The 14,083-nt window shown below is 54.4% G+C and overlaps 8 protein-coding genes and 1 non-coding gene across 9 annotated transcripts; 5 read left to right on the forward strand and 4 right to left on the reverse strand.

Annotated features, from left to right (window-relative positions):
* Positions 1-387: 387 nt before the first annotated feature.
* Positions 388-1,487, reverse strand: BO95DRAFT_375227 (uncharacterized protein; the record flags this gene model as incomplete). Its single annotated transcript, XM_025583135.1, has 6 exons — positions 388-487; positions 557-933; positions 991-1,064; positions 1,133-1,166; positions 1,227-1,246; positions 1,298-1,487. 6 exons carry the CDS (start codon positions 1,485-1,487, stop codon positions 388-390), a joined length of 795 nt encoding a protein of 264 aa, XP_025437088.1.
* A 1,882-nt stretch (positions 1,488-3,369) lies between these two features.
* On the forward strand, positions 3,370-4,730 carry BO95DRAFT_457295 (uncharacterized protein; the record flags this gene model as incomplete). The annotated part of the gene is made up of 5 exons (XM_025588466.1): positions 3,370-3,409; positions 3,469-3,512; positions 3,573-3,834; positions 3,889-4,341; positions 4,387-4,730. 5 exons carry the CDS (start codon positions 3,370-3,372, stop codon positions 4,728-4,730), a joined length of 1,143 nt encoding a protein of 380 aa, XP_025437089.1.
* A 220-nt stretch (positions 4,731-4,950) lies between these two features.
* BO95DRAFT_375240 (uncharacterized protein) lies at positions 4,951-6,076 on the forward strand (the record flags this gene model as incomplete). The annotated part of the gene is made up of 4 exons (XM_025583136.1): positions 4,951-5,575; positions 5,627-5,841; positions 5,893-5,985; positions 6,038-6,076. 4 exons carry the CDS (start codon positions 4,951-4,953, stop codon positions 6,074-6,076), a joined length of 972 nt encoding a protein of 323 aa, XP_025437090.1.
* A 333-nt stretch (positions 6,077-6,409) lies between these two features.
* BO95DRAFT_t291 lies at positions 6,410-6,481 on the forward strand. The gene has a single exon. It is a non-coding gene; the product is annotated as a tRNA-Arg (tRNA).
* Positions 6,482-6,755: 274 nt separating this feature from the next.
* BO95DRAFT_400089 (uncharacterized protein) lies at positions 6,756-8,135 on the reverse strand. The gene is made up of 4 exons (XM_025583836.1): positions 7,908-8,135; positions 7,503-7,840; positions 7,092-7,443; positions 6,756-7,022 (listed from the first exon to the last, which is right to left on the reverse strand). Exons 1-4 carry the CDS (start codon positions 8,091-8,093, stop codon positions 6,828-6,830), a joined length of 1,071 nt encoding a protein of 356 aa, XP_025437091.1. The 5' UTR covers positions 8,094-8,135; the 3' UTR covers positions 6,756-6,827.
* A 939-nt stretch (positions 8,136-9,074) lies between these two features.
* BO95DRAFT_343614 (alpha/beta fold hydrolase) lies at positions 9,075-9,860 on the forward strand (the record flags this gene model as incomplete). The annotated part of the gene is made up of 1 exon (XM_025581977.1): positions 9,075-9,860. A coding segment is annotated over one exon (786 nt), but the record flags the coding sequence as incomplete, so codon positions are not given.
* A 216-nt stretch (positions 9,861-10,076) lies between these two features.
* BO95DRAFT_468649 (uncharacterized protein) lies at positions 10,077-10,403 on the forward strand (the record flags this gene model as incomplete). The annotated part of the gene is made up of 2 exons (XM_025589375.1): positions 10,077-10,146; positions 10,210-10,403. The coding sequence occupies 2 exons, from the start codon at positions 10,077-10,079 to the stop codon at positions 10,401-10,403; spliced, it is 264 nt and encodes an 87-aa protein (XP_025437093.1).
* Positions 10,404-10,566: 163 nt separating this feature from the next.
* Positions 10,567-12,127, reverse strand: BO95DRAFT_468650 (metallophosphoesterase family protein; the record flags this gene model as incomplete). Its single annotated transcript, XM_025589376.1, has 2 exons — positions 10,567-11,936; positions 11,995-12,127. The coding sequence occupies 2 exons, from the start codon at positions 12,125-12,127 to the stop codon at positions 10,567-10,569; spliced, it is 1,503 nt and encodes a 500-aa protein (XP_025437094.1).
* A 630-nt stretch (positions 12,128-12,757) lies between these two features.
* BO95DRAFT_468651 (uncharacterized protein) lies at positions 12,758-14,041 on the reverse strand (the record flags this gene model as incomplete). Its single annotated transcript, XM_025589377.1, has 1 exon — positions 12,758-14,041. One exon carries the CDS (start codon positions 14,039-14,041, stop codon positions 12,758-12,760), a length of 1,284 nt encoding a protein of 427 aa, XP_025437095.1.
* Positions 14,042-14,083: the final 42 nt, after the last annotated feature.

Raw genomic sequence — 14,083 nt, forward strand, 5'->3', positions numbered from 1 at the left:
CGTCTCTATAGTTGGCTCAATCTAAATCCAAATGCCAAAATTCAAACTCTTTTAATCGCATGAACTCCTGACTCGAAGCCCGTCTCAAATGGGCGAAGATGATCCTAAGCTTCCTGAGGAGCTTTACCAGGCACGACCCGCTCGACAGAATCCGGTCGATCGGGGTCAAGGTCCAGTGTAATATTGGTGAAACCGCGATGTCGTCGCTGCCCGCTCCGCAGGCTATAACTACTCAAAGCCCTCTCCCGACTACCACTGCTGCTCCACGAGCCAGAGAAAAACACCTGGCGGAAGGATGGTACGCAAGCCGTGACAATAATCAGACTGGCTTCAACGTTGCTGTAGGACGGTCAGCACCCTGCCATCACCACGCGAGTTCATCATCACCTACATCCACAACACCATAGCCCCGAGCCGATAGGATTCGTCGTTGGTATGCAGCATTGGGACGACCGACACCAACCGCATACAACTGGTAACCAGGGACCTACCCACGATCATGCATTCGTCAGTAGCTGCAGTGCGACCGACGAAGACGAGGAAGGACGAAGCATACAGTCCGCCAAGCCCAAACATGCAGGCCACCCCCACGCGCTTCTTGGGCGCCATGTTGAGCCCCACCACCACCGGGAGAGGCGTGATCACCAAGACAATGTCGATGAAGATACTGGCGCACGTGCCGGCCAAGAAAATCGAGGCCCGGCTGATGCACTGCCCCTCAATGGCTACGTCCCAGGCCTTCTGGATCGGGTTGCAGCCGAAGAGGAACAAGCATTCGAGAATGACCATGTAGGATATGACAAAGATCGTGAAACTCCACAGTATGATTCGCCAGCTGCGCTGCATATCGGACAGGCGATAATAGAGAATGATGAGGCCGATCTTGGAGAGTCCGAGGGCTGGGATGTACATGACTGCGCCAGCCATGAGAACCTGCTTGGCCATCAATGAAGGGTGCTAGACGAACCAGGCACGACTGGAACTCCGTACCTTCAGTGACTTGTTGTAGTCTTCTACTGTGAGCTCCCATTGATGGATCCCAAGCCCAGCGTGAGTGTATCCGTCTGAAAACCCCGGTGTGTTGTTAGCGATCCATCTCCGGGAAGCGGGCAGACACTGCGGAACACCTCACAGAGTAAGACGGATTGTGTGATGGCTGCAAACATCTGCACCATGAACATTCCAAATCAGTCGACGATACCAGTCGTCTAGTCACCGACACTCACCCATGAAAGCACGAGAACAGCTAATGATCCGTTGGTTAGATGTGATTACCCGACGCATCCATGCCACTTACTGTCATCCAGCATCCATTTCCTCACCACCACCAGCCGGCTGTAGATGCGCACCAGCAGAGAGATGGCACTAGCAGTCGTTCCTACAATGACGACCACGCGATTTGCCGTGTGCAGATGTCGTGTAGGGTGCGCAAAGTCGGGCGTGACCCCGGCAGGCGGTGCGATCACTCCAGTCTCATTGAGGGCCATGGTTGGTTACCACCATTTGCGTTCGATAGCTCGATGAGCATTCTTTGAGTCTTCAAAGAAAGTGAGGAAGAATTGAAAATACAAATCCAGTCACCAGGAGCTCAATGGCCAGGGTTGACCTTGTCCAGCCCCTGGACTAAGATTTTTAGCTGATGCCCGACACCTTCCGCGCATGGTAGCAGGCTGGAACTAGAACCGAGTCTGACCTCAGTACGCGACAGCTAAGCCCTGGGTTTGCGCCTGGGTTTGCGCCTGATCTGCACACGCTACGGCACGTTGCAGTTGGTTTAATCTCGAGTTAATCTATCTTCCACACTTGGCGTGGAACAACTTCGGCCATGCCCGTGCGTTGACTACTTGCTCCCTGTTCGGGCCTGAAGGATTTACTAGCTTAAGGTGAAGATATCGATGATATCAGCAGCAGGGATGTCGAGGTAAAAATAAGCACCGTGTTATCGCATGGATCAATAACGAGGATCTTGCCGTCAGGCAAAAACGGCTGGCTCAACGGCTGGCTCTACAGCTCAAAACAAAACGGCTTGGTGACCTTATACCGGAAGTTGCTATCAGCTAGGCGTAGGGTGTAGTATGATCAATAATCCAACCTCATCTATAACATCTTCGTGGCCCTCAAACATGGAGCTTGGTCATCATCTGTCCATTGCTGCCTCGCCATCGACAGCGGCCCCATAGGATCATCATGGGTCTATTTTGAGTAGACAGCCGCTCATTGTTCATGCCTCAAGCCCCCATGCACATGCTCGAGCATATAATTCTTTGTGCATGTACGGTACACCCATACTCCGAGATCAGGGCCATGCAGACGTAAACCAAGGCGTCGATCCACCCGATGTCTCATCCTGGACTGTACCGGTTGAACCTAAATTGATTTATTGATTCATTGAATCAACGGTTCCGCCCTTCCGCTGCGGCACGGTTCGTTTGAGATACTCAATCCGGCCGATGATTGCCAAACTTCGGGCATTCTTCGGAGACTTATCCCTCCCAGAGTGAGTGGATAGCTAGCTAGTTATAAGCTAGTTGTAAAAAAAGGGTCAGTACTTTTGTCAGGATCAGGTCGAAGGTCTGTCTGCAGCATTATCATTTCACAGCGTTTACTGCTGAACCGGCCCAAAAAAGACCTCGGGGCGGGTAGACCATGCGCCCGGAGGAACTGGCCACCGCCTCTCTCTCCGCTCGGTTCTGCCCGTCTTTTCAGCCCCAACTGGAATGCTTCAATGCCCGCTCGGTTCTGGCCATGTGGTGTACAACAGATAAGTTAGTTAAATACAGTACTCTCATCTCTCCAACTCAGTCTGCTTCGCTATGCTATCGACCAGCGACAGCTTCAACATAAACAGCAACACGACTCACAGCCGAGCACTCTGCAGAAGTTCTCCTCGTGGTGGACGCTCGCTTCCTGCATGGTATGGCTATCTATGCCTCTGGAGTGTCTGCACACAATGTGAGCTAAGGCCAGATATTCCACCGTACTGCCAGTGAGCGATGCCGCAATAAACACCAGAAATGTGAGTCTGAATTTATTTACTCTTGACCTTAGAGGTCTTTGTACTCAGTTGCGAATTAGGCGATCTCGCTGTCAATCGCAACACTTGCTCCACTTGCGAGCGAGCGGGTCTGCTTTGCAGCCAGAGTCGTCAGCCAGACCTCCGCATCAAATTGGTGGATATACCATCGTTCAAGCGCAAACGCCGCAAGTCTGCTCCTGGGGGGACCAGCGCGAGACTTAAAGTGGTTCAACAAGCCACTCGATCGGAACTGGTGGACGCCGGTGAGGACGACCCTGGCAACAGAAGCTCCGCAATCCCACCGACTCAGTGTCCTCAAAAGCGTTCTCTAAAGCGACCGCTTGCATCGCAGAATGAAGGATCAGCAGTTCCGTCCGACCATGACCCTGGCCCGTCAGTCTCAGCCCCTGCGTCGACCGCCTCGCCGCAGTTCTGGCCACTTTCCAGGGAAGAGGCCCGGCTGGTGAAGTATTTCTTCACCAATTTAGTGTCGTGGGTAAGCCAAGTGCCCGATCGCACTTAAGTGGACTACAATAATGATATTGACCGAGCGTAGTTCGACTATTGCATTCCTGACAGGCACTTCCAAACCGTTGTGGGGGCCACCGTTACCAAAGACCCGTCCATCCTATTTGCCGTTTTGGCAATATCTGCCCGACATCGGGAGTTGACGATGGGGATCAGCTCCTGCAATTCGCATGAATATGAGGGGCGGTGTCTTGAAGTTCTGATCCCGAGTCTCAACGATACGTCCAAGGCTTTGGACGATAGCGTGCTGGCCTCCGCCATGCTCTTAAGATTACTCGAAGAAATGTCCGGTAGGTGTTGGGTCTTATCCCAAGTACCGGCCCAACTGCTGACTTTAACATAAGAGCCAACCGAAGCACAGGTCTTCACATCGCATGCGGTTTCCACCCCGATTTTGCTTCAGATCAAGGGTGGTAACGTCCGACCATCGGGATTCAGTGATGCAGCCATGATTGTGGCTTTGCGGCAAGAAATCGTTATTGGCAACGTGGTGAAACGAGCCGTTGAACCCAGCCTTGCCTCCTGCAATGCGAATTGGTCCCTGGCGCCCGCTGACGATGCTACGTGGACATATCGCATGATTGCACATGCAGCACGCGTCACCACCTTTGCCTACGGTGACGGACCCAAAGACAAGTTGGAGTGGGATCGACTGTGGCAGTATGTACTGGACTGGGAACAGCGCAAGCCCGACTCATTTCAGCCGATACACTATTCACATCGAACCCAATTGTGGACCTTTCGCCTTCGCCCGGAGAACCCGGGAGATGCACCATCTGCCAGCGCGAACAGGGACAGTTAACTCCCGGTGATCTATTACACCTACGACTGCCCCATTGCAGGCCAGCAATATCTCCAACTGTCTCGCATCTTATTACTGGCGCATGACCCCCGCTTGCCCAGCTTAGGCATGGGGCGCGCTCAGTATCTGCAGAAGCAAGAGGAGGAGATGCGTAACGCGGTTCGCGTCATATGTGGGATAGCCATGTCGAATCCGGAATATATGCCCGCCAAGCTGACCGCGGGTCTGGCAATCGCATTGGGTGGTGAGCTGTTCGACGATCCCGAAGAGACTCGAGAGCTGATGCATCTGGTTGCTGAGGCCGAGCTGCATGTGGGGTGGCCATGCTTGAAAGTGAGCTATCGCCTCCGAGCTTTCTGGGGTCTCGAAGGCAATCTTGAATGATGCATGGAGTCGGACGGTTTATACCTCAAAGGGAAATTTCGGTCCGGGCGCAGCTTATGTATTGTAACATGAGTTAGTAGTCGGGATGAAATGCCATTCTGGGTAATTTTCCCCCGGGTTGCCCTATACAATGCAATATATTATGGATGGCCCAGCAACATCAACTTTCTTTCTCAATTCACCTCTCACCCTGGCAACTACCACAATCTGAATCCTCATCATGCCCCATCCCGAGACCGACTTTCCAGACCTATACGTCAACGATGGCCAACTAGACCCTCAACGCACGGGTCTGCTCGAAGCAACCTGTCCGCGTACCACTCCCATGGCTGAGATGCGGCACCGATTGGAACGAGACGGGTATCTCTACCTTAAAGGGCTTCTGCCTCGCGCCGATGTCCTTGAGGCAAGGAGGAAATACTTCGAGATGCTTGCGCCGACCGGGATTCTGGATCCCCGGACCTCCCCAATCGAGGGGATCTTCGATCGCTCCCAGGACGCCACCGACTTCCCCGGCTTCGGAACCGGTCGCCACGGCACCGGAACCACCACGTCCGATACTTTTATGATGCTGGCCCTTCGTGCCCATGCTGAAGACTGGCATCGCAATGATCTCTGCAAACATCCGGCTCTCATCGCCTTCGTCGAGGACTTCACCGGCTGGGGCAAGAGCACATGGGCTTTGGAACGGACTATCCTGCGGAATAATCTCCCTGGAAATCCAGCGACTGGGGTACACTACGACTATATCTTCTTGCGGCATGGGGAACACTCGGTCTTGACAGCGTGGGTTCCGGTCGGGGATATCGCCCTCAACGGGGGCGGATTGATCTACCTTGAAAACGGTCTGTAGTTGCTGGAGCTGGCTATCGATCGCTTCGAGCTAACACGACCAGGCCACGTCCTAGGTAGGGCCACCGAAGGCCAGTTCACTAGCAAGGCCCAAGCGGCAGGCCTCTCAGAAGAGGAGGCCAAGACCGCGTTCAACCAGAATATGATGTCCAATGGCATGCTCAGTCAGGATCCGAGGCATTTTGGTGAGGAGCACCAACGCAGGTGGCTTGTTTCGGCATATGAGGCGGGGGATGTGGTCTTCCATGATTCCTACATGGTATGAAGGCTCTTGCGAGATTGCAGGATGCTCGCTGATTGCCCCGTCAAGATTCATGCCTCGACCTTGAACCACGACACGAATGGTGTCATTCGCCTCGGAACGGACTTGCGGTTCGTTGATGGGCGTGGAGACTGGGATACGGTCAGCCCGGCCCTTCGATTCTTTTCTGTCCTGCACTGACTGTTTCCCATAGCGATGGGCCAGCATCTACAGGGATGATGATGGGCTTTGACTGTGTAAACAGATTTTGTTCGGTCGCGGCCTTCGTTCAGCAATCTGGGCTCAGAGAAACCGAAGACGGCCGATAACACGAGGCGAGCTGAAAGGGCAAGGTTCAAACCGGAGGGAGAATGTATTAGGTCGTTGGTTCACAATGGTGGTCTATCATCGTTTTTTTTTTTTTTTTTTTTTTTTTTTTTTTTTTTTTTACGATCTACCTGTTGGCTTCCTTCAAGCAGTTTTCTGGTCTTGCAATGTTCGAGAGTTGAAGACACGCGAGGCATTCAAGCATTGTGAGCATTCAGGTGGATTATGTAAAATGAGAGACAGCTAAAGTCCAACAGCTGGCCTGCTGGCCCAATGGTAAGGCGCTTGACTACGAATCAAGAGATTGCAGGTTCGAGCCCTGCGTAGGTCATATTTTTTGCTCCCCTAGACTCAGTCTGGTTCTCCCCTCCAACTTCTTTTTTCCCCCCTCTTCAATAAGAAATGGGTATCTCCTTCTCTAAAGCCTCGCAAATCACCACGATATGTAACTTCTGGCTTGTGGTCAAATGTTGTGCCATCAGATAGTGGAATTATCGCATGCTATCCGACGTACATATCTTACGGAGGATCAGCCCGAACAGTAACACCACGCAGCAAGCAGCACCGACACTATGAAGCAATACTATTCATTCATCTCTTTCACCCAAACAAATAGCAACACTACCAATTGACTATAAGGCCCGTTGCGATAGTTTCCGTCCTCAGCCGACGAACGCTCACTTCAGAACGCTCGCCATGACCACCACCGGATGACCCAACTCTACCCCCTCCTGGTACAATTCCAAGGCCGTGATGGCATCGATTCGCTCTGAGAGTAACTCCCGCCCAATCTGTAGCGCCCGGAGAGCAGCGCCCGCCGGAGTCCGACCGTGAAAGATGCGTCGGAGAGTGGTGGTGCGATAGAAATAGAACTGGTCCGGTGTCAGCATGCGTCTCACCAGCCCTGTAACCAGAGTTCGACTAAGAGACTCGGAACCCACCGGACCCAATCCCTGCTGCTGTTGGGTTGCATAACCACCGATCACCGACTCAGGCTCACTCTGCACTTTCCAACTCATGGAGAGGATCCGCCCTGCAAAGCCGGCCGTGTCAGCGAGAGCGAGGATCGTTGCGATCGGCACACGTCCGCCAATACTGGACAAGATGACCCCGGACGCGCTGAGGAGGCTGAACGCGCGAGCCTGAACGAGGCTGGTGTAGTGCAAGTCGAGAAGCGCGGAGGCGACGAAGGGAGGAATCTGATAAGGTAGATCGGCGCCAGAGAAGTACGTCGACGATGTCTGATCCTCCAGGAGGGTGGCCCCCTCTGGGAGGGGAATGTTGGGCAAGTTCCTTGGGGCATGCGTTAGGTTGTAGGTCACGAAGGAGTGTATTGAACGAGGTGAACGCACTCATAGATCAGGTCGAAGACTTGTTGTCCCTTCAATGGCTCCAAACAATACCCCGTCAAAGCAGTAGCCTCGAGAGCTACCGCTTGGATCGTCTTCCGGGCGTCATGAACCGCGGAGATCAGATTCAATCTGGCGGTTGCGACCACCTCGGGCGATAGGTCGGTCATGGTGATGCTGGTCAGCTCAGGGAAAAAGACCTCGAGGGCGCCCACAGCATCGGTTCCGGATCCAGTCCCAATCGTGGCGAACCGACGAACGGGGCTGTAGCCAGCGAGTTGGAAAGATCGAAAGGCCTGGAATGCTGCCGTCACTGTCCAGTCCGCGGTGGGTTTCTCGACCTAGAAAGTGGGAAGTGGAAGGCATGAGCATTGTTCTGACTGTCAAACATGAACATAAGCTTTTCACCTTGGGTTGATAGCTGAGATCTGAAAGACTGATCTTGAAGGAAGGCGAGACATGACGAGGCTTCACCCCATAGAAGGACTCAAAGTGGATAGAGAGATTATTGCGAGCCTTGGGCACCAGGTCAATGGTAGCCCTAGACAAGTCGTCAGCAACAAGTATCTTCTCCTCCAGAACCGCAGTAGACATGCTGACAAGTGGGTAAAGTAAATGGTGTTACAACCACATCGAGCATCTCAGACCTCAAATTCGGGCGAACAACAACATTAAGTATCAATAGCACCTGTCAGAAGGCGCCCTCTGCTTCGTGTTCATATTACTCCGAGATGTCGCGTTCAGGAAATAAGCATATCACCGTTGTTGTTGTTGTTGTTGTCTATTTCCCCGGACCGAGTGTGCCAGGCATGTCATCTTCATGTCTTGATGGAGGCTTCTGGTGCGGCTGACAGCTCTTAAGGTGGTGTGGCCGAGGTAAGTAACCCCGGAAAGTTTCGCTATTGGATATTCTCCTGAGTGTCACAGAACGCTCGGATCCCCCGAGTCGAAAGGGCATGCAAGTTACTTAGTTTATACAATACGAATGATTGATTCCATTTCGGTAGCAGGGAGAAACACACTGGCAGGGCGCACACCGGCTGGGGGAAACCGCGGACCGAATGTTTGCTGTTGACGCCACCATCCACCAAACTATTGATTTATAGCTTCGAAAGGACTGCAGCTTAGCGTCTGCACCTGCAGCCCTCCAAGCGACGAAGAAGCAAGCGAAGCGAATGGTTCATTGCCAAGCTGCCACGATGCAGCCCCAGATCCCAAGGCAACGATTGCCGAGCCTGCTTTGGCCCAGACCATGCGGGGATTCCCTTCTTCTCAGCTGCGAACTCAAGCGCCTCTGCCTGGCATTTGCCCTCCCAGCCAGTCGCAACCGATTGCTTGTCTCTTTCAAACCCACTTTGGGCTGCCATGGACTTCTAGGGAGGTCTGGTCGAGCCGGTCTGTTTGACAGGTCGGAGGAAGGAGGGAGGAGGGCGGACGGCTGTTAGTTAGGGCTTCTCGCAGAACATGTCGAGGACTATAAAGCGCGATGAGTTGCCTGCACCGATGGAGTTCATCTCTTCTCTAATCGCGCTCACAATGCAGCCTCCAGTGTCCTCCGAGGTACAATGCTCCCACCTGGAGGTCCCCGATGCCAAGTTGTACTATGAAGTACGTGGCCAAGGCCCCCTTCTTCTGCTCATGGCCGGGGGCAACGGCACCGCAGCCTTCTTCGCATCTTTCGCATCCCTCCTGTCGTCCCACTTTCGAGTAGTGACGTACGACCGACGAGGATTTTGGCGGAGTCCTATCAAAGATGCGACCAGCTTCGACGCATCCAGACTGCTAAAGGCGAACGTCGAGGATGCTGCTGCCCTGATCCAACATCTCTCACCCAGCGCATCGGCTATTGTTTTCGGATCCTCCTGGGCAGCCAACATTGCGATGAATCTGCTCAATGCCCATCCTCAGCTGGTTCGCAAGGTCGTTATTCACGAGCCTGTCCTGGGGAACCTGTTCACCCCGCCGATCCTACAAGGATTCACTGAGGATGTCGATCGAATCATTGCTGCGTTCCGCCAGCGGGGAGTGCCGGCGGCCAATGCGATCTTGACTGCCATCACGAGTAGTCAACGCGATCGAGAGCTGTTCGTTGCCTCGCCAGTGTTCAAACAGCTGATGTCCATCCCCCCGAGCAACCAAGACTGGTACTTCGGAGTTGAAATGGCTGAGTGGCGGCAGTTCACCACCTTCGAGCCGGAGGTTCTCCTGGACCATCGGGGGAAGCTGGTGCTCATGCGCGGGGCAGAAGAATCCCCCGATTTGACCGCGCAACCGATCTGCGTCTTGTCCGACCGACTGGGTCTGCCCGTCGTTGACATGCCTGGAGGTCATTTAGGCTATATCACCCACCAGCAGGAGTTCATTGACAGCTTGAGGCAATTGTTATCGCATCACGAGCGGGCTCGGTTGTGATCCATGGTTCTGCGAGAGTCTTCCCAGTTTCTCCGCGTCATTGTCGCCACTGCCCTGCCCCCAGATAAATCGACCCTCTCCACCTTCTTTCAATCTCGCTGATGTTAGACGTCTCAAGGCCACTTTCACCACACCTCAAAACACACCTCAAGACCAAACTCAACCATGTACCAAGCGTTTATCAGTCGCTCAAGGCCGGCTGTGTCCAACCTCGGCCAACGCATCCAGTCAGCGGGTAGGGTTGCTTGAGATACAACCAGAGACAACCAAGAACCTCATCACTGAGTAAAGGTAATAGATCCCTCCCAGCGTCGAAGACACATCGTACGCTCGGATACCTATCGCCGGGACAGCTTCGAACCCGGTCACATCCCGCTCAGTTCGCTGCGGGTGCAGGCCGCGGCCTGGGGCGTTGCAGGGGCGGGCATCTTCGCCACCCTGCATGGAGTGTATATGATGCTGCGGTCGTTCCGGCAGATCCGCTACCTCTAGGATAAGGAGGAGATGGAAATGATGGACGGTCTAACGGGTGGGGGCTCGCATTCCTTCTAGCTTCACAGTCTGTACAGCAGCGTCTTTTGATTCGTTATCTTTAAATGCCAACTACCGCTTTTATGCCAGGTCCAGGGAAACATCCAACCCCCTTCAAACTCCTCTACTGCACCACAAACTGCTCCGTATGACTCTTGTACAGCACACTTGAGTCCAGAACTGCGCCCGTCTCGGATCGAATGAAGTCCACCTGCAGATGCGTCTCGTTCAGCACCCGCACGGTACTGTAACTGTAGTCATCGGCGTAGACAAACGCTGTGTACGAGGGCTCGGATCCGACCGAGCTCAAGCCCTCGATATTGCCCGCTCCACCGGCGACGATGTACATGGGCGCCGCCGGGTCATTCAGCCCATTGGCATCCGCGGTGCCGTTGTAGACGGGCTGGAAGCGCTGCGAGTTGTGCACGTGGCCGAACACCCCCAGATCCACCCCGTACTTGTACAAGAGATCCTCGAAGGCCTCCTGGCACGCGTCGCAGATGTTGCTCGACCCACCCGTGGAATACCACGGTCGGTGACCCGCCACGATCACCCACGGGGTCACGCTGCGGTCGACACTGGCCAGGTCCGCTTCCAGGAACGCCAGCTGCTGCTGGGGCTGGCCGAAGGGGCCGCCGTCCAGCCCGGCAGAGCCGTCCGGGCCGTCCGGGGCGTCGGTGAAGTCGGTCTCGGTATCGATCATGGTGAAGTGCACCATGCCGTACTCGAACGAATACCAGAAGGGGGGGTTGGAGAGCGTGCGTGCGGTCGCAGCCAGGGTTTGTGCGGTGGTGTTGGTGGAGGACGAGGCGAAGGCCGACGGCATCGTCTCGTCAAACCGGTGCATGAAGTCGGTGAAGTTGCGTTGCCCCTCCGGGCAGAGATCGATGAGCAACGACAGCTCGTCGCAGTCGGCTTCGTGGTTCCCCGGACTGACCATGTAGGGCTTGCCGGCGGCAATCGGAGCGAGCTGGTCGTAGAACTGCTCCAGAATGGCTTGATAGGCGTCCTTGCCGTCCAGCAGGTTCTTCAGCTTCAGATACCAGTCGTCGGCGTAGGCAAAGTCGCCGGGGTGAATGACGAGCTCGTAGTCGTCGAATGTGTCGGCCAATCGTCCGATGGTGGTGTGGTTGAGGTCGGGCTCGACGTACGGCGTCTCTCGCTTGCTTGTGGAGGAGTCGCTGGAGAGGGTGTAGCCATCAGCCCCGTACACTCCCAGGTCGATTACGACATCGAAATTGAAGGGAGTTTTGTCCCCCGGGGTCCGGGGGCTGAGGAACTGTTCCACCGTGGAATTGCCAGACACAATCTTGTAGTAATAGGTAGTGCCCGGCGTAAGGCCCGTCAGAGTCACAGCATTGGAGTAAGTCCGCGAGGTCGAGTAGGTCGTCGACTTGGTCGAGCAGGCCTGCTGGCTCAGGTCACTGCTGGAGGTGCCGTATTCGACACAGCTCGAGTTCAGCTTCTCATAGGTGTTCCATCCAATTGAGACCGCTAGACAGAGGGGTTGATCAGGGACTGTCGGGTTATGGTTGGGAGAGGAGGCGCTCACATGTGGGCCCCATGATAGCCAGACGCTGCTGGTACGGGGTGGTCAGGTCATTAGGCAGAGTAGGATAGTCCACGGCCAAGGCTGCAACCGCCAACAAGGGGAGTCCCTTGAACAAAGTGGACTGGTGCATCATAGTAGTGGTTGTCGCTTGCGTCTGATGCTTGTGGTCCTGTTGTTTGCCCTCATATGCTCGAATTTATAGTCGCGGTCAGGCGTAATCCCGCCGTCGTGAGTGGCTCGGGCCAGTGGCCCCAAGTGCATGCTGGACCTTGCAGATTCCAGCTTGCATGATTCTTGTTTGATGCAGAATCAAGGTTACGGCCGAACGTGCCTCGGTCCGCGCCTCTGTTTGGGAATGATGTTGGGAGGGCATTGATGGGGGATTGATTAGGGTACCTGATCGGCCAAGCACGTGGGGAAAGCGTTGGCCTCGCCGTGCTTCCTTCTCCGTGCCGGCTCTGCCGCATAAATTGCCCACGGGGGACGGTAGACCGTTTTCTGCAAGCATCTCCGACGTCACGTTGGTGATTCTGCGGGATTCTGCAGCCACTGCCAGGCAGCAAGCTCGGTGGAGCCATTCGTACGGACTAAATGCCTATTTGGGAGGCGGGTTGCTGCATCACCACCTGGCATTCCCCACCTCATAGTCCGGCGTACTCAGACCGGGCATAGTGGCATAGCTTATATAAGCAGGCATTATCCACGAATCTCCTGTGCTGTACTGTCTAATTGGCAGCGGAGGAGTCGAGGAAGCGAAGTGTATTCAAGTGTATGACAACCCTGCCTCATAGCTGGGCGGCGAGACCGATTGAGCCACTTCGAATGCTGGGAGCTCATCGCCGAACAGGTCGCTGTGCAACTTGTCACTGCTACTAGCTAGCTGATGGATACGAAGTGGAAAGATCGATCCGTAGGACCTGACCGAAGTCCTTCGGTCCAATACACGATTCGTTCGGTCATTGACAATATCCTCGCCCGTGATGACTTCGATCTTGAGGTGATGATCGACGGTGATGGCTGGGGTCTTGGCGACCTCACTCGGATGAAGCCATCCACGACTCGGGCAATGGGACTCTCGGTCCAGGTTATCCACAGCATTGATGGCTTGTGGTATCGTAATGTCGAATTGGATCTGAGCCCGATCATCCGTCCGACTCAGTGAATTTGAGTGTCGGTGGTTGCTGTTTGATAACGGGATCTTGACCTCTCCGCGACTTAGGGCACGTGTCGACCTCTGACCAGGACTGAGGCTTGTCTGCCAGTCGCCGTTGGAGATCTCTGTGATAACAGCTTCTTCTCCCACTTCCCACTTAACTGCGTTGACTATCACATATTTCGCTTCTCCCGCTCGGTCTCCGAGTGCGTAGAGATTCTGGACCAGCAGTGACACGGAGAACTGAGCCCTAGGTGTGTTGTGATTGGGTTGCCGCTGTGTGATGCTGACGTCGAATGTGAGAGGAGACTGAGGAAACATCCGAATGTGTTTGGCTGTGAGATATGAGCTTTGTAAGAGGCGATGGAAGATCCCCAGCGGTCTGTATAGAAATTCTGACTCTCCGGAGGCCAGAGTCACCGTGGCCCGGATCGCGTAGCTGATGGCTCCCACGTCTGTGATAGTCGTAGCAGGAAGGTTATCGGGCACTGGTACACAAAAGGGAAACTGGAGACACTTGAGACTAGTATCTGTTCTTGCACTCTGAGACGTGGCGAGCAAATCCGGCGAGGACCAGAGGTTACACTTGAGCACGGTCTCGCAGTATGTCTGAGCTGTCGTCTGAGCGGTTCTTGGTGAAATCATCCGCCGCTTAAATGGGAGCGAATATCGCCGGTGACCCCCGGTGATTCTGTGAGCTGACTCCTTGGCTTCAATTTCCACAATTCGTAATAGACTGATAGTGATCCCTGAAGGGGCTTGGGTGTCCTTCGTGACGGAATCCGGTGAAATCCAGAGCGACCCAGACAGAGGCAGAGTATATGATCCCCGATCCGGGTGGATGAAGATAACATGCGAAGTGGGAGTGTCTAAGCGGAGACGTGGTATGGCCATTTCGGTCGACATATAGATGTTGGTGATGGAAGAGATTGGCAG

The sequence above is a fragment of the Aspergillus brunneoviolaceus genome (assembly GCF_003184695.1).
Source record: "Aspergillus brunneoviolaceus CBS 621.78 unplaced genomic scaffold BO95scaffold_97, whole genome shotgun sequence".
NCBI classification, from domain to species: Eukaryota; Fungi; Ascomycota; class Eurotiomycetes; order Eurotiales; family Aspergillaceae; genus Aspergillus; species Aspergillus brunneoviolaceus.

Coding starts and splice junctions, on each gene's coding strand:
- BO95DRAFT_400089 (XM_025583836.1), bottom strand. CDS start 8,093: ATGTCTACTGCGGTTCTGGAGGAGAAGATACTTGTTGCTGACGACTTG. Junction 7,841..7,907: donor ATCTCAGCTATCAACCCAAG/GTGAAAAGCTTA, acceptor CCCACTTTCTAG/GTCGAGAAACCCACCGCGGA. Junction 7,444..7,502: donor GTCTTCGACCTGATCTATGA/GTGCGTTCACCT, acceptor GCATGCCCCAAG/GAACTTGCCCAACATTCCCC.